Source organism: Entelurus aequoreus, linkage group LG07 (genome assembly GCF_033978785.1).
Source record: "Entelurus aequoreus isolate RoL-2023_Sb linkage group LG07, RoL_Eaeq_v1.1, whole genome shotgun sequence".
In the NCBI taxonomy this organism is placed as follows: Eukaryota; Metazoa; Chordata; class Actinopteri; order Syngnathiformes; family Syngnathidae; genus Entelurus; species Entelurus aequoreus.
The window spans coordinates 37,589,488-37,616,874 of NC_084737.1; the positions used below are offsets into that span (position 1 = coordinate 37,589,488).

At 39.0% G+C, this 27,387-nt stretch overlaps 3 protein-coding genes across 3 annotated transcripts in view; 2 read left to right on the top strand and 1 right to left on the bottom strand.

Moving 5' to 3' along the window:
• Window positions 1-7,570, top strand: part of gdap1l1 (ganglioside induced differentiation associated protein 1-like 1) — a 48,732-nt gene extending 41,162 nt beyond the window's left edge. The window contains exons 5-6 of the mRNA XM_062053479.1: window positions 1,707-1,821; window positions 1,891-7,570. Coding sequence (XP_061909463.1) covers window positions 1,707-1,821; window positions 1,891-2,234 — 459 coding nt within the window. The 3' untranslated portion in view covers window positions 2,235-7,570. The remainder of the gene's footprint in view (window positions 1-1,706; window positions 1,822-1,890) is intronic.
• Window positions 5,694-20,970, bottom strand: fitm2 (fat storage inducing transmembrane protein 2). Its single transcript, XM_062053481.1, has 2 exons — window positions 20,760-20,970; window positions 5,694-9,526 (listed from the first exon to the last, which is right to left on the bottom strand). Exons 1-2 carry the CDS (start codon window positions 20,930-20,932, stop codon window positions 8,917-8,919), a joined length of 783 nt encoding a protein of 260 aa, XP_061909465.1. The 5' UTR covers window positions 20,933-20,970; the 3' UTR covers window positions 5,694-8,916.
• A 4,977-nt stretch (window positions 20,971-25,947) lies between these two features.
• The window catches only part of hnf4a (hepatocyte nuclear factor 4, alpha), a 48,125-nt gene continuing 46,685 nt past the window's right edge, over window positions 25,948-27,387 (top strand). Inside the window, exon 1 of the mRNA XM_062053483.1 lies at window positions 25,948-26,081. Coding sequence (XP_061909467.1) covers window positions 26,033-26,081 — 49 coding nt within the window. The 5' untranslated portion in view covers window positions 25,948-26,032. The remainder of the gene's footprint in view (window positions 26,082-27,387) is intronic.

Below are 27,387 nucleotides of genomic sequence, written 5' to 3' on the forward strand. Positions count from 1 at the left end.
GCGACTTGAGGAAGCAGGGAAAAATCCAGGGAACTTAGAGCGCCAACTGTAAAATCTACATCAAGCTGAATGGAGGTCCAGAAGCAAGAGTACTTGTTGTCCATGACAACAAGGACCTGGACACATTTTAAAGTTTACACAGCTTCCACAACAACGATGATGATGGACTCTGACAGAAAACAAGCACCTAAATTCAGCATCGACATTACTATGTTCCAAGGGATGACTAAACAAGAGGACCTAGATTCAGGATTGCATCCACCTACACTTATAGAGATTATTGAAACAACATCAAAGATTGTTGAACAAGAAAATATGGAACTAAAAAATGTCTGCAACAAAGATCACAAAAACCAGGATTTGGAAAATGATATAGATCCAGATACAAATTTTTTTCTCCCACATTAGTAATAATTGTTTTTATTATACAGATGAACAATATAATAGCAACATTAAATGTGATAATAAATGGTCAATTATTCATTTTAATAGCAGAAGCTTGTATGCAAACTATAGCAACATTAAGAACTTTTTGGAACACATCAACGAACCCTTCAAAGTGATTGCTGTCACAGAAACATGGATTGATGATAAAAAAAGGAATAGATTTTGATCTGGAAGGTTATGAACTAAACTACATCAACAGAACCAACAAAAATGGAGGAGGAGTAGCTGTGTACGTGATGAAGAACCTGAAACATTATTGTGGTTACTTATGGAGTATATTGTGAATAAATTGAGAACAGGAAGTGAACAAAAGTTTTAGCAACTGTTATGTAAAAGAAAAGGGGTAGGATTAAATAAGCTCTGCTTCTTCCTACTCCTTTTCGAACATGTTGAAAAGAGAAACTGGAAATTGTGATGTATCATGTTGTATGCTTGCATGTTCGAAATAAACTCAAACTCAAACTAATTTACTCTCTGTAAAGCACCAGTTCCATTGGCAGCTAAACAGGCCCTGAGCATAATACTACCGCCACCATACTTGGCGGTAGCATGGTGTTCCTGGGATTAAAGGCCTCACATTTTCTCTTCCAAACATATTGCTGGGTATTGTGGCCAAACAGCTCAATTTTTTGTTTCACCACATAACTTTCCTCCAGAAGGTCTTATCTTTGTCCATGTCCCTTTGCCAAGGGACATGTAACCAAATATTAACATTGCTGTATGTATACTTTTGACCCAGCAGATTTGGTCACATTTTCAGTAGACCCATAATAAATTCATAAAAGAACCAAACTTCATTAATATTTTTTGTGACCAACAAGTATGTGCTCCAATCACTCTATCACAAAAAAATAAGAGTTGTAGAAATTATTGGAAACTCAAGACAGCCATGACATTATGTTCTTTACAAGTGTATGACAACTTTTGACCGCGACTGTATATATAGATGTATTATTTTGGTTTATTTCGTCAAAAAAAGTAACATAATAGCCACGCACGTCCTTGATAGCAAACATGGCGCCTGTTGTTTGGTTGGCCATACTCTCTTTATACACAACTCTGCCCATGACCCCCTCAGCCTCCCTTAGGTTAAGGCGGCCCTGTTGATACATGATGGTTGTCTTTGACTATGCCTCTTTTTTTAGTATTACACTGCCTGCATTGTGTTAACTGTTAACGAAGCTAAAGTTTAGCATGTCAGTATTTATTTGCTGCATGTGTCATCCTGACTTTTGGGGTTTTTACATTGTGTCTGTCAGGCTAAAATCTTGGACCACGATAACGTGAACTACCTGAAGAAGATTCTGGGAGAGTTAGCCATGGTTTTAGATCAGGTGGAGGCTGAGCTGGAGAAAAGGAAACTGGAGTATCAAGGTACGTTCCAGTGACGATTCTGCATGGGCAACAAGGCTGAGATTGGCTGTGATGTTTCCACCCTCGCAGGTGAAAAGTGTGAGTTGTGGCTTTGTGGACCTGACTTTACACTAGCTGATGTCTGCCTGGGAGCTTTGCTGCACAGGCTCAAGTTCTTGGGACTTTCTAAGAAATACTGGGAGGACGGCAGTCGGCCCAACCTGCAGTCTTTTTTTATGCGTGTGCAAAAACGCTACGCTTTCCGCAAGGTCTTGGGCGACATCCACACAACACTCCTATCCGCAGTGCTGCCTAACGCCTTCCGGATGGTAAAAAAGAAGCCGCCGTCCTTCTTCGGGGCCTCCTTTCTAATGGGCTCCCTCGGAGGGATGGGCTACTTCGCCTACTGGTTTTTAAAAAAGAAATACATGTAGTGAATGCTCCCTTGGTGTGTTCAATGTCTGTGCATTTGTGTGATGTTTGAACTTTTCTGTAACATTCAATGACTGCAGGAAAAGCCTACTGAATATAGAGAACACTAATACTTACCTGGGCCACTAAAGATATATTCAAACATTCCATAATAAGACATTCTTGACAGCACATTTTCTGGTAGTCAAGGCCTTCATACATTTTCCTTTTTTGCTGTGTTGGCATGCAACTGGCCAATTTACAGTACACCGAATACCAATGCAGTAACACAAACCGGGATGAAGTACTTTGGCATGCCACTACTCATACTCACATCTACTGTTCAGTCCTTATCACAGCACATGAAGTATCGCTACTGAGTAGGGATGTTCCGATCAGGGTTGTATGCTATAGCAACTATCCATGGCCAATACCGAACACATTTATTAACTGTAAATCGTTCTAATTATTAATGGTGAGTGCTATTGACAGTTCGGCCGAGTCATACCAAAGACTATAAAAATGTGTACCTCCCTGCTTGGCACTCAGCATCAAGGGTTGGAATTGGGGGTTAAATCACCAAAAATTATTCCCGGGCGCGGCTACCGCTGCTGCTCACTGCTCCCCTCACCTCCCAGGGGTTGAGAGTGAGGGTGATGGGTGAAATGCAGAGGATAATCTCACCACACCTAGTGTGTGTGTGACCATCATTGGTACTTTAACTTTAAACAATATCAACACAGTATTTTAAATAACAAAACAAAGTCATTAGTATATACCGTATTTTTCGGAGTATAAGTCTCACCGGCCGAAAATGCATAATAAAGAAGGGAAAAAACAAATATGAGTCGCACTGGAGTATAAATCGCATTTTTGGGGGAAATGTATTTGATAAAACCCAACACCAAGAATAGACACACAATAAAGGCAATTTAAAATAAATAAAGAATAGTGAACAACAGGCTGAATAAGTGTATGTTATATGACGCATAAATAACCAACTGAGAACGTGCCTGGTATGTTAACGTAACATATTATGGTAAGAGTCATTCAAATAACTATAACATGTAGAACATGCTATACGTTTACCAAACCATCTGTCACTCCTAATCGCTAAATCGGATGAAATCTTATACGTCTAGTCTCTTACGTGAATGAGCTAAATAATATTATTTGATATTTTACGGTAATGTGTTAATAATTTCACACATAAGTCGCTCCTGAGTATAAGTCGCACCCAAACTATGAAAAAAACTGCGACTTATAGTCCGAAAAATACGGTAATAATTTAAAAAATGCAAAAACTACTATCTACAAATCATTTCAATCTTTTCGTTTTTGCCCTCAAAGTCCTCCTGTGTCCATGGAATTATTCACTAAATTTGTAAACATTAACAAAAATGACAACAAAATGATTGAGGAAATACAAATATCTATGTAATTACTCTTGTATCGATTATACGCTGAGCCGACCTTTTGGTATCGACGCCGCCAATTACGTGTTGTGTACTGACTGTGACAATGCTGACACACAAACAGTTTTTGGTATATTATCCTCTTTCTAGACTTTTATTAATCTACCGTATTTTCCGTGCAACAGAGTGCACTGCTATTTAAGCTGCACCTACCAAATTTGAGAAGAAATAAATATCTTTACACATATTAGCCGTGCCGGACCATAAGCCGCAGATATATACTGCTACGAAAGTTGTTTTTTTTTTTTACATACGTTAATTGTTTGTAACACAGGAGTAAAACAGCTGATCAAACAAAACAGAAGTCATTGCCATGGACCCACTAGCTGCGGAAGTTAGCTCTCTAATCCGCCAAACAGACTCAATAACTCCACGGTGACGTTTTGGTGAGTTTACGAAACTGAAACAATACAAAAAGAATGGAATTGTAAGTTAATAATACTAACACAGACACTCGTAAACAAGTAAGCATATTCGCCAATGACGCTAGCTTGATTACATTACAATAGCACGTACAAATATGCATTTGCATATGCATATTTGTACGTGCATATGCATTTGCATATGCATGTGGGTTACCCACATATGCGGTCCTCTCCAGGGTTTCTCATAGTCATTCACACCGACGTCCCACTGGGGTGAGTTTTCCTTGCCCTTATGTGGGCTCTGTACCGCGGATGTCGTTGTGGCTTGTGCAGCCCTTTGAGACACTTGTGATATAGGACTATATAAATAAACATTGATTGATTGAAACCACTACTACAGACATCAGACATGGGACGATTTAGTAAGTACGAATTGTTTTAGTTAAATTGTAAAACTTACAAACGTTGCTTGAAGTCATAAATTAAGAATCATTTTGAGAAGCGCAATGGGCGTTTATACTTCTGGTTCAAAGCACGAAGCCGGAAGTACATTTTCAACCCACAGCACCTGCAGTGGGTGAACTCGTTTAAAAGATGGCGGCATAGCAGACACAATAACATACCTTTTCAGTGTCTCTGTCGGTGTGATACAAAACATTATGGCCTTAAGCTAAGAAAAAGCCATAAATTAGCTGCACCGTTTCATAAGCCGGAGAGTACACAGCATTGGAAAAAAGTTGTGGTTTATCGTCCGGGAAATACGATACTTGTTCATTTCCTGTTAATAATTGTATTGTAACATGCTTCTATCTATAAGCACGTATTATTTAAAGCCAGTTTAGCGCCTAGCATCACTACTGCTGGCTTGCGCTCGGTGTGTAACATGTTAAATGGGTTATACTTGTAGAGCGCTTTTCTACCTTCAAGGTACTCAAAGCGCTTTGACACTATTTCCACATTCACACACACATTCACACACTGATGGCGGGAGCTGCCATGCAAGGCCCTAACCACGACCCATCAGAGGCAAGGGTGACGTGTTTTGCTCAAGGACACAACGGACGTGACGAGGTTGGTAGAAGGTGGGGATTGAACCAGGAACCCTCAGGTTGCTGGCACAGCCACTCTTCCAACTGCGCCACACTGTCCACTGTTGATCCTCATCTTCCACTGATAATAACACTTAAATATACTTAAGACAATAAGAAAGGCAGTTTATTTACTGTAATGGAGGTGATTTTCATTCATTTAGAGGAGCGGCTCCACACTGTGTATAGACACTCATAATTAGCTATACGCTTGTCAGCCAGGGGACCAAAAATAAATAGTTTCATTCAGACAGGATCTGTGCTTTAAAAGACCTTCATCGGCAACATACTTTTTCACAAAAATTGGGGACTGAAAGATCGGCACATCCCTACTTCTGATACTATGCTGCTTTGCATAGAAAAGGTGAACTCTTAATATGAGAGTCAACAAAGTCAAGGCGCACACACACACACGCACACGCACACACTGACTTTACATAGAGCACATGGCCCACTGTCACTAAGCAGGAGTTCATTAAAGTGATGTGTGTTTCCTCGCTAGTCAGGTTTTGTGAAGGTGCCATTTTTCTGCAAACTTCGAAATGAACAACGGCCCAGCAATAATGAGCAGGAAAAATCAATAGATTCTTTATTTCCTTTCAAGATTTAACAGAGGAAACAGTGACTCGTGAAATGGAAGCATTGAAATTGAGACAATTTGTCAAGGCTATGTTTGAAGACACAATCTTCTACTCTGCCCAGTGTTAACTTGTTACTTGCTGTTTCTCCATGACAACAGCTGAAGTCATCCAGCCCAGGGCTTCTCAAACTTTTTTCAACAAGTACCACCTCAGAAAAAAACTAGTCTCTCTAAGCACCACCAACAAGCTGTATTCTAATGACCAACATTAAAATACAGTAGTGTAGTAAGCCTAAGTATTCATTAAAACAAGGCAGAGGTTTTTTTTGACAAGTATTTTTAATATTTTTGGCCACTGTAACATTACACAGTTTGAACAGTAACACTGTGTTTGAATATAGGAAAATAAAGCACTGTACTATAATCAAGTGATTATTTGGCGTACCACTAGTGGTACACATACCACAGTTTGAGAAGGTCTAGACAATGTCCTGAGCTAAAACTCTTGAGTGCAGGAAATAAGCAGCCAACTTGGTTTTTATTAAGCATCCGGTTTCATGTTCCTATTGATTCTCTGGGCAGAAGTCCTTTTAATTAGGGAACACATGTGAGATTGATGACTTGAGGAACACACACAGAAGTGTGCATGAACATGATGAGCTCTAATGAGCACAATGGGACATATCATGTGATTTAAGTGTAGGAAGATTGTGTGATCATGCCTTTTAGCTATTGAGTTTGCAACCGACATCATCTTCTAAATGCACTAAGATTCATTTTAATTAACTGGATTTGCGACTCCACCTTTTGGGCCCGCCTGGAATCTCCTGCATCACACACACAGTCAAGACATTGTATATGTGATGGTGGCCGTTATATCTCACGATAGTATTTTTTTATTTTCTACTTTTTATGTTTTTATATTTCTATTTATATGCATTTATTTATGGTGCTTTTTATGATGTTTGTTCATAAGCCTTAATTTATTCAGTTGCCATCAATGACAAATAAAAACTAAAAATGCAAAGATAAGAGCAAATTTTGTTGTGATTTGGGGAAAAGCAGAAGACCTAAAGTTATAATTGCATGGTTACAGTTGGGGTGATTTCACTGTAATGATATATACATTGGGAGCTCCCTAAAGTGTGACTTTTCATTTGTATGAGTTGGTTTTAAATCATCTATTATTACTTTTGTATGGACTGTGAGAACATTGCACAACACTTCATTGAGTGGAAACATTTCATTCCATGTCATTGGCACATGCAAGGCAGATAACAAGCAGTTTGATCTACCTTTCAATGCATCGCATAAACAAATAAATAGTGTCATATTGGTTTCAAATCAAAAGTGATACCATACCATACCATACCAACTTTATTTATAAAGCCCTTTAAAAACAACCACAGTTGAAAAACAAAGGGCTGTACACCACAAAGAAATAAAGGCAAAGGACAGACTAAAAAATAAAATTTAAAACAGAAGTAAAATACACATTAAAAAAGCAAATACAAAATTACCCTAAGAACAATTTTGTTAGATAAAAAGCAGTTAAAAAAGTTAAAAGTTAAAAACAGTTTAAAGTCTCATGCTGGGTTAAAAGCCAGTGAATAAAAATGGGTTTTAAGAAGGGTCTTAAAAATAGCCAAAGAAGGGGCCTGTCTCACATGAAGTGGAAGATCATTCCAGAGTTTTGGGCCCGCAACAGAGAAGGCTCTGTCCCCCCTGAGCTTACGCTTGGATTTGGGTACCTCCAGGATCAGCTGATCAGCTGACCTGAGGGACCGGGTGGGGGCATAGAGGTGGAGCAGCTCAGAGAGGTAAGGTGGGGCAAGACCACGTAAGGATTTAAAAACAAGTAAGATAATTTTAAAATGGACTCTAAAAGACACAGGCAGCCAGTGGAGGGAGGCTAAAACAGGAGTAATGTGCTCTCTTTTTCTTGTGTTTGTTAAAAGTCGGGCAGCTGCATTTTGGACCAGCTGCAGACGTGAGAGGGAGGACTGACTAATTCCAAAATATAAAGCGTTACAGTAATCCAGCCGAGATGTAATAAAGGCATGGATTACTGTCTCAAACTGTTGCCTAGAAAGCAGGTTTTTAACCTTAGCCAGCTGACGTAAATAAACTGTTTGAAATCCATCTAAAAAGGGATCTTGTCTTAAAAAAATGGAGAAAGTAGTGTACGTTGGTCTGGAAACAACACTTGTCACTGATGTCCAAATGGACTGTAAACCCCTGCTCTCATACCAAATTAGTAGTAGCAGCGAAAAAATGTGCACAATGATTCTCCCCACGAGAAAGTACTAACTTAAAACAGTGCATCCATTTTAAAGGGGAACTGCACTTTTTTGGAATTTTGCTTATCGTTCACAATCATTATGAAAGACATGACGGATGTTTATTTTTATGCATTCTAAATATTACATAAATGCGATTGAAAGTCTGCTTACAATGGCGCCTATGGGAGTCGCTCTATTCTGCCTAGAAAGCCCTTAAAAAACATGTTATATGCATGATGTAAGTATTAATGTAATGTTGTATGATTATTACTCACTGCAGACTTCATGAGAGCCAACAAAAATGATAAAATATCACTTACTGTACAATGTCTGCTGTCATTAGGATGCCGACTGATAGGACGTTCATATATTCCCATTTAGATGAAGAATGACTCTTAATCCTCGCTAAGAAAAAAAGGGTGGAACCAAGCGTCTTTTTGTGTCGTTCTCGCCATTACCGGGTCTAAATTGGCTGTCAAAGTGTACCAACTTGTCAGAATACATCTTCGTCCTACTATTCAGGTGAAAGGCATAATTTATGATCTACAATAGTTTGACGAGCAAGGAAACGAGAAAGCAGCTGATCAGTCGATCATGTCAATATTGGCACACAAGCTCGTGACCATGGCGCCGCTATAAATAGTTTGTCTGCGTTAGCGCTTGTAATAACAATATCACTAATACTTGGTTAATATTGATGTCACGAAATGTAAATGGAGTAGTGTTGGCGATTTTTGGATGTTTTTTTTATTTGTTTTATGGGCGAACAAGATGACCTTCTATTGGCTCCGCTGTAAGCAGACTTTTTTTTTTTTTAATATATCCACTGTCATGTCTTTCAGAATGATTGTGAACAATAGGTAACATTCCAAAAAAGTGCAGTTCCCCTTTAAACGTAGACAATAAGAAAGCTGCCTAAGTGTTTTGTTTCTTTTCTTTCATGTGGCGTTGAGGGGGGAGTCCTGGAGACAAAGGGTGAAGATACCAAAGCCGATATGTCAGATACCACGCCAGCAGTCCAGTTACAGTACCGAGCACCTTGTGAGATAGGTCGTGGAAGTAAACAGCGGTGCAGATAAACATCCACAGCCATATAATTACGATAAGGTTTAGTGCCACATAGAGAAAGTTTAGAACCATCCTTGGGAGCACTGACAAACTCTCGGTCCTCAGAGAGGCCATGGGTACGGTTTCCTCCACAATGAACAGCGCAGAATATGTCAGGATGAAAGAGTGTCCAGAGATGTCGTAGCCGTGCCAGTGCAAGCCAGCGCGCCTGCAGGCGGCTTTGGAGGTGTACTCTAGACTGACGTTGTCCATGGAGTCCGCTTTAAAACACGAGCCGGTCACGTCCTCGATGTAGAAGAAGGTTTCGGTGCAAACGTACCACACAGCCGTCGCCACTGCCAGAGAGAGGAGCCTTCGGACGAGGAAGAGCACGTTTCTGCTGAATGCGGTGTTGGAGAGGAGGAGGAAGGGAGTCAGGAGCAGCAGTGTCCAACCCCAGGACACTTTGACAAAATACCTGCAAGACAAACAAGGCGAGCACACTTTCATTTCATGCTTGTATTCCTTAGGCTTAGTCAAAGCTCTTATTAAGACACAATACACTTACGACACGTTTTAACTAGAGATAAATGCTTTAAAATGTAATATCAAAAATTATCGGTGTCGGTTTCAAAAAGTAAAATTAATGACTTTTTAAAACGCCGCTGTATGGAGCGGTACACGGACGTAAGAAGAAGTACAGAGCAGTTGCGTCTCCCAGTCAGCAGCCCCTCCCCTCGCCCCTCTCCCACACACAACACAGGAGTTGACGACTGCAGCATGAGAGGATTACTGGCAACGCTTGATGACCTCATCAAACCGCCGCGAGCGGAGCATAACAACAACAAGAGTGTGTTGTTGCCGGTGCTGTAGCCGTGGCTAACAAGCAAGTGAGCTCTGTGACTGACTAACGACACCAAGTCTATGGTTTGGGATTATTTTAAAGTGTCTCTGACGGATAAAAAACTGGCAATTTGCAATGACTGCAACAATTTGGTTATGCGAGGAGGAACCAAGACGTCTTCCTTTAATACGAGCAAGTTGATCTCCCACCTCTTCAAGAATCATAAGGAGATACACGAATAATACAAGCGGAAGATGGATGAAAAGCAAACACCGAAAAAAAGTAGTACCACATGTGACACTTACAATTAGTAGTCACAATTGTTTTGTAAAATGAATGTGTAAATAGAGTATCCTAATTTAGTTTGAGGTATTTTCATATCTAAAGTCACAGTTAAAGGCCTACTGAAAGCCACTACTACCGACCACGCAGTCTGATAGTTTATATATCAATGATGAAATCTTAACATTGCAACACATGCCAATACGGCCGGGTTAACTTATAAAGTGACATTTTAAAATTCCCGGGAAATATCCGGCTGAAACGTCGCGGTATGATGACGTATGCGCGTGACGAAGTCCGAGTAACGGAAGTTATGGTACCCCGTAGAATCCTATACAAAAAGCTCTGTTTTCATTTCATAATTCCACAGTATTCTGGACATCTTTTGCAATTTTTTTAATGAACAATGACGGCTGCAAAGAAGACAGTTGTAGGTGGGATCAGTGTATTAGCAGCGGACTACAGCAACACAACCAGGAGGACTTTGTTGGAGCGCTAGCCGCGCTAGCCGCCGACTTCACCTTGACTTCCTACGTCTCCGGGCCGCCAAACGCATCGGGTGAAGTCCTTCGTCCTGCCGATCGCTGGAACGCAGGTGAGCACGGGTGTTGATGAGCAAATGAGGGCTGGCTGGCGTAGGTGGAGAGCTAATGTTTTTAGCATAGCTCTGTGCAGTACGGTTGCTAAGTTAGCTTCAATGGCGTCGTTAGCACAGCATTGTTAACCTTCGCCAGCCTGGAAAGCATTAACCGTGTATTTACATGTCCACGGTTTAATAGTATTGTTGATTTTCTATCTATACTTCCAGTCAGGGGTTTATTTCTTTTGTTTCTATATGCAGTTAAAGCAAGATGCTATCACGTTAGCTCGTAGCTAAAGCATTTCGCCAATGTATTGTCGTGGAGATAAAAGGCACTGAATGTCCATTTCGCGTTCTCGACTCTCATTTTCAAGAGGATATAGTATCCGAGGTGGTTTAAAATACAAATCTGTGATCTACAATAGAAAAAGGAGAGTGTGGAATCCAATGAGCCAGCTTGTACCTAAGTTACGGTCAGAGCGAAAAAAGATACGTCCATCGCTGCCTCTCAAGTCATTCACTGTAACGTTCCTCATCTACGAATCTTTCATCCTCGCTCAAATTAATGGGGTAATCATCACTTTCTCGGTCCGAATCTCTCTCGCTCCATTGTAAACAACGGGGAATTGTGAGGAATCCTAGCTCCTGTGACGTCACGCTACTTCCGGTACAGGCAAGGCTTTTTTTTATCAGCGAGCAAAAGTTGCGAACTTTATCGTTGATTTTCTCTACTAAATCCTTTCAGCAAAAATATGGCAATATCGCGAAATGATCAAGTATGACACATAGAATGGATCTGCTATTCCCGTTTAACTAAAAAAAAATCATTTCAGTAGGCCTTTAAAGTGTATGTTTCCAAGCTGAATGCCACAAGACATGTTATTCCGCCACGCCAGCAGAGGGAGCACTCGTATAGGAAAGGAGGGAAATGGGAGGTGCTTATTAGTGCTTCCGTGTCTCAGTCAGGTCACACCCTGCGATGACAACGCAATCAAGCACTTTGTGTCTTCTTTTTATTCCTATAAAACAGGTCGGTAAAGTGTGATAATGTTAACACATTTGTCTCCAAGCAATTATAAGCGTTTCTGAATATAGAAATATCGAAGTATGTTGTTTAAAAGTGTATATTTGTGCTGAAATTTGTAACGTTCAATAAGCGAGGTCTCCCTTTGTGTGCGAGCGCGTGGTTGGGCGGGAATGGCGGCGGCAGTGGACTTGTTGAAGATAAACTCTGTGATTGTTAAGAAGTTTTATAGGTATAGTCAGGTAACAATTTGTGTAATTGTAATTGATTTATAATGACAGTGACAATATAGAAAAAAGCGTTCAAGAAAGCAGCGATATTAAAACAAAGCAATGTCAGGATACAATACAAACATGTAAAATGAAGAGGTTTATTAAAGCAACAGTACCGCTACGTGATGCTTATACACAAGAAAGATAGTGTTGGGGTATGTAACGATCAATCCTCCATGTTGTTGTGGATTTGTTTTATCATTTCAAAAGTAAAGATGTCATTGTTTAACGATGTGAATGAACAAATGTGGAATTTAAATTACATTATCGAAACCATTTGGATGTGATTAAAAGCACAATAGAAATGCAAATGAGAGTAAAGAAATCAAGAAATGCTTAATAAAAGAGTCAAATCACACCCTGTGATGACAACGCAATCAAGCAAGTGTCTTCTTTTTATTCCTATAAAACAGGACACACCATTTTGAACACTGGGACCAGGCTACTCAGTGCGAGGCCTGTAACACATGCAGTTGTCGCTTAGAGACTCCGCCGAGAAAAAACAAAAATACATCAAAAACCACCCCAGGAAGAAAACCCACGTTGTGGTCAGGGACAACGCTCGCAGTATGGCAAAGGCTACGGTGGAGTTTGGATGGCACACACTTTGCAGCTTGCAGTGAACGGAGGTGCCCTGTCTCAATGCAGCATTTCAGAAGCTCTGGCTGACTGGTAGGCCACTTCAAGCACTCACCACTAGCTTGCAGCACATTTGTGTTACTCATACAAATACGTTAGAGCAGGGCAGATTGAGCCCAGTTTATAATTTCCTGTCATACAGTATGCCAGGCAGCCTTGCACTAAAAGGAGGACTATGTTATTGTGTACTTTATTACTCCAGTATACTCTGGACTGAAGCTGTGTGCCTTATTGTTTTTGTAGCTGTTGTTTTGAGGCATGTTTAAAAAAAATAATGCACTTTGTGAAAGTCAAAGTATAGTATTTCCCATAGTTGTAGTGGGTATCAGGATTATCTCAGGGAGAGCATGTCCCAAATTCCAAGCTGCTGTTTTGAGGCATGTTAAAAAAAATCATGCAGTTTGTGACTTCAATAATAAATATGGCTGTGCCATCTTGGCACTTTTTTCCATAACTTTATTGATTTATTTTGGAAAACCTTGTTACATTGTTTAATGCATCCAGCGGGGCATCACAACAGAATTAGGCATAAAAATGTGTTAATTCAACGACTATATATCGGTATCGGTTGATATCGGAATCCGTAATTAAGAGTTGGACAATATCGGAATATCGGATATCGGCAAAAAAGCCATTATCGGACATCTCTAGTTTTAACCTTTTATGTCCAAAGTACTTTGGTACCACTGTCAACAAGGTTCTGGCTAAATTACTAATACATTGCTTAATTAATGTTGGTTTGTAGGGATACAAAATATTTGACGTCGATACCGATAACTTCCTGCTTCTCAAAATCGGTACCCTATTTATACTTTATATTAGGGCTACAACAACTAATCGATTAGATTCGATTATAAAAATAGTTGGCGATTATAATTTAGGCATCGATTCGTTGGAGCTATGCTATGCGCATGCACTGAGGCTAGTTTTTTTTTTAATTTTTTACAAACCTTTATTTATAAACTGCAACATTTACAAACAGCTGAGAAACAATAATCAAAATAAGTACAAAAACAGTACAAAACAGTGCCAGGGCGGCGCTGAGGCTACGTCTCATGAGGTGGCAGTAAGCCAGCCAATGATGTGTCATGTGCAGCTCACGTGACGACGCCGTCTACTTTGCCTGGAAACATTCGAAAAATGGCGGAGGAAAACAGTTCAGCGGAGAAACATCTTGAGGTTATTGCTTCAATGGAGAAAAGTGTACGACCTAAGTCGTCAAAAGTCTGGGAACATTTTACTTTAAATACTTCAAAGAAGACCGTTTCCTGCAAAATGGCACGGAAGTACAACATTGCTTCAGGAGCACCTGAAGAGGAATCGTGTTGGAGCCATGGATGAAGGGAAGAACTCACGATACGTAACTTTTTAAGTCCATAGTCCGGGTACATTGATCTGTTGTGTCCGTCTTTGTGTGTTTTTAATATTTTGTTAACGAGGAGATTTTTTTAAGGAAGCGAAGCAGCAACTGTTGTGTATTAACTTTCAGAGTGTTAGGAACTTCTTGAAGAGTGCATTTTCTGTGTTGTTTTGAGTCGCAACAGGTATTCATGAGTTCAGCTTTTTTGTGAGTAACGTTAACATTATCCCTTTGTTGCAATGCGGTGCTGATAATGTGTCTCCGGCACATTTGACTCCGTTTTGAGAGAGAAAACGCACGGTTACCAATTTCTAAATAAACGTAACGGACAGAAATATCTCAGGTTGGTTTCATAATGGATCAATGTAGCCGGGCCCGATAAAGCTATATAAATATATTTAGATTTGAGTTACGCTTTAGTATAACTATACGTTATGAAGGTGCTGGAATATTTCATCCTATTATTCAGAGGCAGCCTAAAATGAGTCATTTATTATTCACAACAGAAACGTGTACAATATCTGATTCAGTTCTGATGTAAGGCTGCAGCTAACGATTATTTTTCTATCGATTAATCTATAGATTATTTTTTCGATTAATCGGTTAATCTATAGATTATTTTTTCGATTCATCTATAGATTATTTTTCCTTTTACCGATTATTTTTTTTATTCAAAATGAAGATGAAAAAATAAATGTAGGCCAGTTTTTTCAAAAGGCATTGCTTTTATTTACAAAAAAAAAAAAGTATGGCCACTCAGTCAACATTGACAACAACATGACAAAATATTCTGTAACAATGTAAACATTTAAAACTTTTAACATTTAACAAAATTAAAAGTAGCTTATTTGCTTTTTAATGTGCAAATATAAAAGTAAACATCCAGTGCAAATCGTAATATTCTGCAATAGTATAAGCATTTCAAAAGTAAAAGTATTGCTTATTTTGCTTTAAAATGTGCAAAAATAAAGATAAACATCCAATACAAAAAAGTTCCAATCTAAATATTCTGGAGCACTGTAAACATTAAGTATTGCTTTTAAAATGTGCAAAATAAACATCCAGTCCAACACAGTACACAATAACCAATTCTACTCATTCCAGTGAGTGACTAACAGTTGTAATGAAAAAAGGTTAGCATGTCTACATGCTCTGGTTCTTTTCTTGTTTACAATATTCCCAGCAGCTGAAAATAAGCGCTCAGAAGGGGTCGATGTGGCTGGAACTGAGAGCTAATTACCGATAGCCTTCACCTCAAGCCAGGACTGCGAGTGAGCTGAGCTCCAGTTTATATTCCTAGAAGGTCAACGGGCTCATAGTAGGGATGTGCGTATCGATCCTGTGGTATCGATATATCGATACTCACACGCTACTCATTTGGCATCACTTTTCTGAAAAAAGTATCGATATAAACCAAAAAACGGCGTGTGGGGGGTGCAAGCATCACTTTCAGATGTTTTTGATGACTTACTTAACTTACTATGTGCTGGGACACCCCTGTACCTGGCAGAGTATAGAGCTGGCCCAGTCACGTGACAGGAGACAGCGAATGAGCGTCGTCAACGTGCAACACACACACAGCCAGCCGACAGCGATGCAGCCAGGCATATCCAGTGTTGTCCAATTGTTGACTTAAAACAGGCATTGTTTTTTTGGTAATGTTTACTGAATATTTTTGTTTAAATGATTATCCTAAATTCAAATAATTTCCACACAGGGGAATTTACTGTTAGTTGAAAATTGCTTGAGTATTTAAAACAAGATAAGAAAGGGATAACATTTGGAGATTCTTCATCTTTGCATTAGTTTTATTTTTTTCCAAGAAAATCTTGAAATATATGATTGAATGTGATTTTGGTTTTAATCTGTAACATCATTTCTTACATTTCGAAAACATTAACCTATTTCATATTTCATTAATTGCTAATTATATCACAAACTTTAAAAAATAACTGCAGCTTCTTGCGATTCGGATTTGACAGTTAATTGGAAAGCCCTAATATCTAATTATTATTATATATAATTATTATTATATATAATATTTAATTTATTTTTCATATTTGTTATTTATTTTAATTTTACTTTTATTATATATTGACCATAATAAATGTGGTATAAATGGTCTGTATTTGTCTTGTGATTTGTCTTAAATAATAACAATAGTAATAATATTTTTGACTGACAAAAATTGCCAATAAGAAATTAATGGTATCGGTATCGATGAAAAGGCAAGATAAAGTATCGGTATCGTATCAAATCCTAAAAGTGTGGTATCGCCCATCCCTAGCTCATAGTGATGTTACTAGTAGTTGACTGGGAGGTGTTTATTATCATTTGGGGAGAGTCCGCTGCCTGATGCTCACCTGCTAAACACCTATCTGCTCCACGCTGAAGCGCTGACTACATGCGCTCTGAATACACACTGCTGATTGGCTGGTAACGTTTTGAATACGCACTGCTGATTGGCTGATAACGCTTTGTATAACGCTTTGTGTGTACCAATCAGATGGTTGTGTGGGTGGGACAATGCTGCGTGCTGAGACAGAGGCAGCCGCAGAAGGAGCGAAGCAGCTTGTTAAGACTTTAGCAGCTAAAGTTAGCTTTAGCTTAGAAACTCGTTCGGTACACCCCCGTACCGAACCAAAAGCCCCGTACCGAAACGGTTCAATACAAAACACGTACCGTTACACCCCTAGCAGATACAAATGACACATTCATGTTTTTGTATAATGATGACAACGTATACTCGCGCGGACGATTGACTAGTTGATGGTTTTCTTTTCAAATGCTCGTTCATAGCCGTTGTGCTGCCTATGCTATGATAGGCCATTTACGCTCGACACAGTGTGCATACAACAACATTATTAGGCCGTGTATTGAAATACTCCCACACTTTTGACCACTTTTGGCGTGATTTTTTCCCCCTCGCTCGCACAGTCTGCTTTGCGCTCCGCCATGACGGTAGTGTGACGTAAATATGCGACGCGTCGACGCACAAAAACGGCGTCGACGTATTTACGTAACCGATGACGTCGACTACGTCGACGCGTCGTTTCAGCCTTATTCTGATGAGTTACATTTCTGTGTTATTATTGGTGTATGCTGCATCCCCAATGTCCATTTATTTGGCAAGTTGGAAGAATATGGTGCCAGTATGCTGTTTTTTTCAATAAAATACTGGTAAGGATAGAAATGTAGTTTGTCTCTTTTATCCGATTATTAATCGAAGTAATAATCGACAGATTAATCGATTATCAAATTAGTTGTTAGTTGCAGCCCTACTTTATATATATATATACTTTTTTTTTCAATCTAGATTTAACTGTAGTTTGAGTACAGCTCCTATAGCAGTACAGGTGTCTCTGTAGGCTTTTAAAACTCAGTTGTGGTAATGCTGGTTTATCAGGTGGTTGATAAGGTTTGAGGTGTTGAAGGTTGATGTTTGGATAACATATGGTGCAAACAGCACATACAATGTCTTCCTTTGAAGCAGCAAAGTAGTCCCACAAGATCGACGCCATGTTTGTTTGCAGTGAATTCAGGGAAAGTTTTGCTAAAATAGCTACAGTACCTACTAAAAAAAAGCTACCTGAGGTAGGAGAAAAGGAGCACTTCATTTGCTCACCCTTACCCACCTATAGCACAATATAGGTAATCTCGCCTCATTTAAATTTTTTTTTCCTTTAAGCTATTATTTTAGTTATTGCTTATATCAATATGGTGTCATAATTCCTCATAGCAGCCCGATACTTTTTGTGCACTCTTAATGATTAGTCAAGTCAGGATTAGCAGCAGATGACCAACACAGCAGTTCACTTGGAATGAACTATCCATCATATTAGAATATGAACATATTTTACTAGCTATTATAAACACAGTTACAGTTGCTAAATGCAGGAGAGAGGGCCGTCTGAAAATCAGTGTAACATAATAGAAGATTTTCCAGTGTTATTTGCTCCGATCAACGCAGATTGTAAATGAACAGTGATGGAGATAAGAGACAACTGATTGGTTAGTGAGCGCGGATTTTATAGGCTCTGATCTCTTGTTGGTCAGTGGTTGGTACTGTTTTTGGCTCCAATCTTTTATAAGTTACTGTGGGGAAGTATCCTGATAAAAGGTGAACTAGCTTTTAGTATTGCACATTCAGATTGAAAGGGGCTGTTTGCAACATTTACACAGATGCAGAGAGGGCGCTAACTTTCCAATGTATTTTATGCGTTACATTCCGCTCTCTTACGTCTTGTAGGACGTAATGACGTCACTAAATAGATACTCCCATTCGCGTTGGTTGTTCTTAGCTAATGATAGCGATTAGGATAGTTAGCGTTAACTGTCATTGAATATACTGTATATTCTACCGTAACAACAACATGACAGGCAAATGAGGCAAACTGTTGCTTCTCTAGGACTGCTTCTGTATGTGTGCACGTGTTCTACGCGTACGCATTGACGAGACCAGGTGAGTGACCGCTGCAAACACCAATCATTCTTTTAGGGCCGGAATACATTTTTATTACATAAACTTAGTAATTCTAAAAAATATAGACAGTTTTAAAACAAATGTGCTCTGTTAAACCACATAAGCTAGCCGGCCGGTAATGTTCTTGTTATATGTTTTGCTTTGAAAAATATCACTGTGAGGAAGTTGCAAACAGCCCTTTTAAGATTAAAGATTAAAGTACCAATGATTGTCACACACACACTAGATGTGGTGAAATGTGTCCTCTGCATTTGTCCCATCCCCTTGGGGAGCAGTGGGCAGCAGCGGCGCCGCGCCCGGGAATCATTTTGGTGATTTAACCCCCAACTCCAACCCTTTGTTGCTGAGTGCCAAGCAGGGAGGTTATGGGTCCCATTTTTAATCCTCAAATGTAGTCTAGATCAGTGTTTTTCAACCACTGTGCCCCGGAAATTATGTTACTTCACCTAATTGGTCCAAAAAATATTATTTGCAAATCAATAATTATAATCTGCAAATAATGTGCCGTTGTCTAGTGTCTGTGCTGTATAGAGCTCGGCAGGGTAACCATGTAATACTCCATATCAGTAGGTGGCAGCAGGTAGTTCATTGCTTGGGCGGTATAGCTCGGTTGGCAGAGTGGCCGTGCCAGCAACTTGAGGGTTCCAGGTTCGATCCCAGCTTCCGCCATCCTAGTCACTGCCGTTGTGTCCTTGGGCAAGACACTTTACCCACCTGCTCCCAGGGCCACCCACACTGGTTTAAATGTAATTTAGATATTGGGTTTCACTATGTAAAAGCCACTAGAGGAAAAAGCTCTATATAAATATAATTCACTTCACTGCTTTGTAGAAGTCGGAATGCGTCGAGGATGGTTTGTCGTGATCCCAATATGCAGAGCACAGCGGGAGACAAAGTGCAGGTAAAAGGTTTGTTACGCTTAAACCAAAAATGAACAAAAGGCAAGTCTCGCTAGGAAAAGGCACATAAGCATAGGGATGGCTATGCAAAACAAAAGTAAAACTGAACTGGCTACAAAGTAAACAAAAACAGAATGCTGGACGACAGCAAAGACTTACAGTGTGTGGAGCAGACATGGCGTCCACATCGTACATCCGTACATGACATGACAATCAACAATGTCCTCACAAAGAAGGATAGCGTCCGCACAACTGAAATAGTCTTATTTGCCAATACAAAGCAGGTCAGGCAATAACACTCAAAGTAAGGCGTGAAGCTGCTACAGGAAAACACCAACAAAACAGGAAGAGCCACCAAAATAACAACGCAAGACAGGAACTAAAGCACTACACACAGGAAAACAACAACAAATTAAAAAAAAGACAACCTGGTGGAGTTTAATTTTTTAACGTTTCTGCTGGTGGTGTGCCTCCGTATTTTTTCAATGAAAAAAAATGTGCCTTGGCTCAAAAAAGGTTGAAAAACACTGGTCTAGATAAACAGAATCACTGTTTTCATATTGCAAGCCTCGGGAAAAGTCAGTAGTCACACCATCACCGAGACTGGCCAATAAAAAGGCTTCTAACATTTTGTTCATAAGAGGCCTCGCCCACAGAATTGAGTTGATCGTCACCTGAAAAGTATTTGCAACCAAAACGTTTAAACAAATACAGCTAAAACTTCAAGATACACAAACAAAAACGTTTATTTGTATACAAAACTCATGTTGTTAAGAATGAAAGTGCGTTCTTTGCATTTGTTTTAAAATTTAAAATACCTTTTTACATTTATTTTTCAAATCCTTTACTTTTCTTCGCAAAACCTTTTTATACCATTATTTCAAATCCATGTTTTGTTTGATTGCATTAAACAACTAAAATAAAAAAATAAAAATAAAAAAATAAACTAAAACTAATTTCTCTGGCTCATACACATATTTGGGTAGAATTTAAACGTTTAGAGACGGGGCTCCTCGTAGTGTGTTTTATTTCGAGGGAGCGTTTATAAAAGATGACTAAGCAAATTCAACCAAAAATATAAACAATTGTTTTTAGCTAGAATATGACATTTTTACAGCTTATTATTGACACGCACATTGGTCAAGTTTAGAATGAAAAACAAGGAAGCAAGCTAGGCAACATCTTCCATCAAACGCCAGATTCTTTCCAACTTCTACACGTATATGTATTCATAAAATAATGTCTATTTGAGAGGATATTTGAGCAAGTTTGTGAACATAAACGTAGCTGACCTCGGTTAGCTAAAAAAAAACTTTAGCTCTACTCACACATTCAGGACATTTCTGCTGCTGCTGAAATACGTCTGCGGGATGACCTGGAACTCTTTGAGGATGGAACCCACGACCGAAATGAGCAAAAACATCCAGGGGAATTTCTGTCGGACGGCTGGTATCCTCCAAAGAGTCACCAAGTTGCCCACGACGACGTCCACCGCCGCCATGTTGACACCTTTGACAAGACTGGAGAACTTCTTCTGGGTTGAGGTTGACTCGTGTTGCTAAACACCTACATGGCTCTTTACCGCCCTCATGTGGTAACGTAATGTATTGCAACAACAATCGACTATCGTGACTCCAACGCTAGTGTACATCAAAATGTTGGACTTTTAAGAGATGTTTCAAACATTTACAGCCCTTGATTCCATTTAGGCACATGTTTTTTTAAATAATATTTTCTGTTTGAGATCATGGCGGGAGATTGTAGCCTATTCTATAAGACAGATGGCATACACCATGGTGTATGCCATCTGTATAAATCACAAGTGTCTCAAAGGGCTGCACAAGCCACAACGACATCCTCGGTACAGAGCCCACATAAGGGAAAGGAAAAACTCACCCCAGTGGGACGTCAATGTGAATGACTATGAGAAACCTTGGAGAGGACCGCGTAGCTGATGATCAGACCTGCTTTCATAAGCCTGCACAACTTGCTAGCCCTGGCCAGAACGTAGCTACCTGTCCTGTACAGTAAGCCGTATACTATGCTTTTTGCAATCCCGCTCTCTCTGTGTTTTCTCCTCTGTGTTTCATTGTGCGTTGTCCTGTGTCGTGTCGTTCCAGCAGCAAACCTCCGTTCCCGCGTGACGAGATGTGTGTCTCGTCTCCCCCGTGTTCCTCTCTGTTCCCTGGCTGCCCCTCTTGGGTCTCGACCTCCCGCCTGGACACAGACTTTTGACGCCTCTCTCTGTCGCCCCGACTTCCTGCCTTTCTCACGGATCTACGAGCCTGCCCTGTCCCTTTTGGACTTGCTTCTCGCTCAACACTCCGGTAACACTCTACAGCTTAATATCCACACATAGACGCACACACATACACATTTTGATTATTTACACACTTCATTTGGTGCATTCATTTTTATATAAATATACATAGAGCTCAAACTACGCCCCCACCTGTTGTCTGTGCCGTCTCCTTCCCCCATGTACACAACAGTTCTAAATACAAGGGCAACATCTAAATCATCTGCAGCTCACTCACTCTTTGTGTTTATTCACAGCCACTCGGGTAATATACTGCACGTCTTTTCACCTCATCGCATTTCTGTGTTCAGCCCTCGGAGACTTAGTCTGCCATAAAACTGGAGCCCGGGCTGTTTTTATGGCCTAAAATATATGGTAATCAGTTGCACCTCCCATACAGGCTGATGACACACAAATGTTCCTATTTGCTGCTGCTTCCATATCGTACAGAAAAATACAGTATGTCCTCCGTCTGATAAAAGGACCCCATAGGGCGAGCTTGACTTCATCACCATGCCCTCATTTGAGTCAGACCAAGGGGCTTGAGGACTTTCTGAACAAAGAAAATGATTTAAGGTGGACATTTTTGCTGGATATTTGCATTCCAACATCACTTTGTAATGTGATTTGTTGCATAAGTGTGATGAACCTGCAACCTTCAAACTAGCAGAGGCAATGCATAAAGCACTGAACATAAATATATTTGGTTTCATTGTTTGTTTTTTTACAACCAAGAAATAAATAATACTTTTTTTTAGATGTTTTATTTTTAGTTAGAACAATGTATTCATATCCTTAGGGGTTCTTATGTTTCCGCTAAGTAGGAATTATTCATTATAAAGCAAATATTGTCATAGTCTGAGCATAAAAAAACTTGCTTACGACGTCCTAAGTACGTTTTTCAACACTATGAGAGCCCTCTAGATATGAAACAACACCCTTTAATCACCTTTCTCTTTTTTTATCCAATGTACAATGTAAAACTGAATAAGCAGAACTAAAAAATGTGAGGCAATCAGTTGCCACATATTTTTTGAGTTCATAAACTCAAATATTCGAGTATATCAGATCATAAATATTTGGACTTTATGTTAAGTGTACTTTTAAATGATAATTGAATAAATTGACCAATTAAGCCATGTCAAAAATGTTCCTCCTCGTGTCTGCTGCCTGAAGAGAAAGTGCACGCAAATGTAATAATTATATATACATACACACACAGAGTATAATAATACAAATCTATATTGCGATTGATTCATTCTTAATTTATTCTTGATTCGATTTAATGATTTGTTCTTTCAAAATAAGACAAAAATATGTTTAATCCACTGAGTTTTAAGTAACTTTCAGTTAATTGTTTTAAGTAGCAGTTACATAATCTGCAAACAAGTTAATATTAATTAAAAATAACAAGTTTAATAAACTTAAAAAGAAGGAAACTGTTAGTCACACTCAACATGTTTAAGTAAGTACAACTTTAACAACTTTTGAAGTTTGCACTGCTTATTTTAATTAATTATTTTGAGCATTCGGGTGTACAGTGATTGCCTCTGGCTGAGTCAATCAGTGGCCACGATACTGAACAGCATGCTCTCATTGGCTTGGTGTCATGGTGTACATGACTACTGTAGTATTGATATGTTTAGTTTAGTTAGCCATCTTTATGCTTGAAGATGCCAACTTTAGGACCAAAAATTGTAGAATATATATATTAAAAAAAAAAAGAAAAGAAAATGGGGTAAAGCCGCAATATTTCAAGCGCGATGTGGTTATTGTTTTTCTGTTAGGAAGGGACTTTATGAAAATGCAACCGATTTTCCTCTCATTTGCTCAAGATGATTGAGACACACAACTATTTAAATGTACATTAAAATATACCAATGTTGTAAAGCAATCATTTTTTAAAGTCAGATTATTTGCATGGTTGCTGTGGATGAATTTCTATTAATCACAATTAAATAGTGTATATTTTGAATTTATATTAAAGGGGCTGTTTGTAACTTGCTTAGTGTTACATTTTTTAAAGCAAAAAATACAACAGAACACCACCGGCTATCTTATGTTACCATCAGTGGGTTAACATACCGGTAACGTTTTATTTGAATGTCTGTATTTTTAAAAAATACTGATTATGTTGAATACAAATTGCTTGTCAGGCTGAAGAATTATAGTTTGTCATCCAGGCTGTCACTCACAGCTGTCTTGTACACGCAGGCCGAGCATGCACATACACTAAAGCATTCCCAGAGAAGCAACTAACAATTTGCAGTCATGTTGTTGTTATGATCTACTTTCAATGATAACGAACGTTAATAGCTACATTTTGCCGAATTACTATTCTTAGCTGACAGCAAACAAACCTAATGCGTGTGTTTCTTGCGGCGTAGTTACGTCATGAGTTAAAGCGGCAAGAGGCCTGGATATAATACTTACAACACTTTGGAAAGGTAGCGCCATTTAGGAAGTAAAGGTTGCAAACAGCTTCTTGTATGTTTCAGGTGAGTTAGTTGGGTTAAAATTTTGAATCAGATTAATAATGATGATGTATTCGTCTGCATGAACACACTTATTTTACTAGAGGAGAAATAAACACAATACATGAATTTACTTGATGACTTTTTTGACTTTATGGTGCGGATGTGCCCCATTGAACTTCATATATAGTTACAGTAGTATCTCAACTTAGGAGCTTAATTGGTTTTGTGACGAAGCTCTTAACTCGAAACACTTGTGTCTCAAATCAGAGCCTGCCATTAAAATAAATTGAAAAACAATGTGATTGGTTCTTGGTCTTTCTAAAACAGCACAACTTTAACATGTAACATGCTGTTTAAAAAGAAAAACAAACTTCTAGATAAGAAACATAGTATGAAAAAAAACCAAAAATGTAGTACACACAACTACAGTAGTTTTATTAAGTAATTTATTTATTTATTTATTTATTTGAATTAGGACAATGCATATTCATCAACATAGAGCAACAATGTAAAAATGCCGGAGTTAGCACAATAGCTAATTTTCATCCGTTGTCCTAAGGCAGGTTAATACAGTAAACATTCAACAGGTCATGATACAAAAGAATACATAAATCACAAGACATTACACATTACAAGCATACCATACGCACAGACCATGGACAAAAAAAACAAACAAACAACAACAAAAAACAAGTGAATAATCTAGTTATGCGTGCATGTCTGATTAGTTTATAAGAATAATGTAGAACAGTTACTTTGGAGAGTGGACTTTTACGGTATCGCCTTCCAGCAGCTTCTCAGTCAAACACACCATCAGCAGCTTCTCCATATTTGTAATGAAAATATGTCCGCTGTTTAGATATTATTTTAACAACCTTGGCTGGCGTTAGACTCATTCTGCTTCAGTATATTGCAGACGCTAACTACTTTGTCAAGTTGACTAGCTGCACACTCTGTCATGTTTGATGATTTCTTTATTTAATTCAATGACTATAATGTACATTTTCTTCTCAGCACTGACTAATTTTCTTACCGAGGTTGGAAAGCAAAGTTATGTCAATCTTTAGCTATAGGCCAATGCTAGCGAGTAAGACCAGATGTTTTGGCCAGATTCACTGTGACATTTGTTACGCCAACTAACGGCATAACTAAATTTTTTGCTTGTAACTTAAAACATAACAATAAGCCCATAAAGCCAATGTTTCAAAACACTTAAGTTGAGGCACCACTTTATTTAAAATTAAAAAATGAAAGTAATATCAGGTGCATGTACCTAGATTAATGACTTTACTTTTTTTTTTTTTTTTTTTTTTTTTACTTATATTGATATTTGCAGCAATAACACCTTTCCACTTCTTTGTACAAAACAAAACAGATGAGATCACTCATTATTGTTTGTTCACCCTCAGTACATTCTCCACTCCTCTCCTCTTTCAATCACTCCACACCCTTTCGCTCCCTTTTTCCTCTGAACTCTGTCTCTCAAGTCACCTCTCATCTGCATCTGGAGGCTCTGGTCTTGGGTGATGAGGGGGAAAAAAGGAAAGCACATTATAACTATGTGTATTTGAGTTTCTATCATCATGTTGCCATAGTTACAGCCGCTATATAGATTGGTGTCCATACGAGTCTGGTTACTGTTTAACCTCCCCACCCACATTTGCCCAGATTAGGAAAATCAATAAGATAACAGCGGCAGCAGCGGCCTTACCTTGCACCAACACCCTTCTCACACTGCAGCAGCCAAACTTTCACATCTCACGCCTCATGGTGGCAGAAAAAGGAGAATTAAAAACATCCTCGCAAGGACACAGAGGACGAAGTCATGGTCAATGTGAACACGCTAGCCAGCTCAAGTATGGAACTTCCATTTGGTGAGTACACACTTTTATTAACTAGCGAAAATGCGGCGGTCACTCCTGATCACTCGCTTTGTGGTGTTTGGTACAGCAGCTGCTCACAAGCTCCAAATATCATCACCGTTTGGGGCTGGTATTTTCACACGCTTGTTATCGGGGAGGTGTGTCACAGATATGGAGGTTGTTAACAAGGCCGTGGAAGCTGGCACAGCTTCTGATAATTATGGATGTGCTGGTAAAGATGATGGTGATATGACATGAACTCCCTTAGAAGGATATTGTACTGATGGAGGCACCTGATTTTGGTCCTGTAGTACAAGATGTGCATGTTTGTATTCTTATTTAAAACATATATGATAAAGCTTTATACCAGAAATGCATATATCAGGTACAATACATTGGAACACAGGTTCAAGTGAACCGTCATACTCTACACCTCAACACGTTTTGGCCATTAATAACTTGATATAGTTGTCTTATATGCCAATGTCTATTCACAAAGTCATTTGCATGTAATACTGGATGCAAATCCATTTGTAACACACCCTTACCCGGATGGAAGAGATGGGGGGGGGGGGGGGGAGTGTAATAACACTACAGTCCGTTCCCAAACAGATGCTATACTGTACAAAACGTGGCCATCAAGCGTGTCATGAGTAAAGTGTCTTTCCTTCCATCTGTTGCACAAGCGTGTCCGTTTACTTGATAAAAAGTATGAAATAAGGAAAAATGTTGTTTTTGTTTTTGCCTCATGAGCCACGTGGATCAGGATACCCCTGAGAGCCAGCACCTGTGACCAGCACTTTTAAGTAGTCAAAAGCTAAGCAAATGATAAGTAATAATCAGCCATGCAGCTTGACAGATGTCCAAAGCTGGTCCACTGCTACAATTAATGCTGTTTAGTTTTGTTTCTCAGGGTCTAATTTTTAAAAATCAGAATTAACCGTGGTCAAAAATATGTAGAAAAACTGGGAAACTCTGAGGATGAAAGACTTTTGGCTAATTTTGTAATTGATATACCAATGCATGTTACAAAGTGTTGTTTCTGCTTCTTGCTGTGCGCAATATGGCTTAAATCAACTGTTTCATGTTTTATTTTTGAAAATCAGAACTGAAATGTGCAAATGTATCTTGTGCTGGTTATAGTGGATAAAAGGTTGTTTTTGTATGTAATGCATGTGCTCTATAATGCAGTTTCTACAGCTTTTGGCTGAATGCATATTAAAGTGATGTTTTGTGCCAAGCTGATCTTTGAAATCCAGGATGGATTTTCTCTTAAAATGGGCAAACATCTGCAGGGGGCATTTGCCCCCTTTACTGG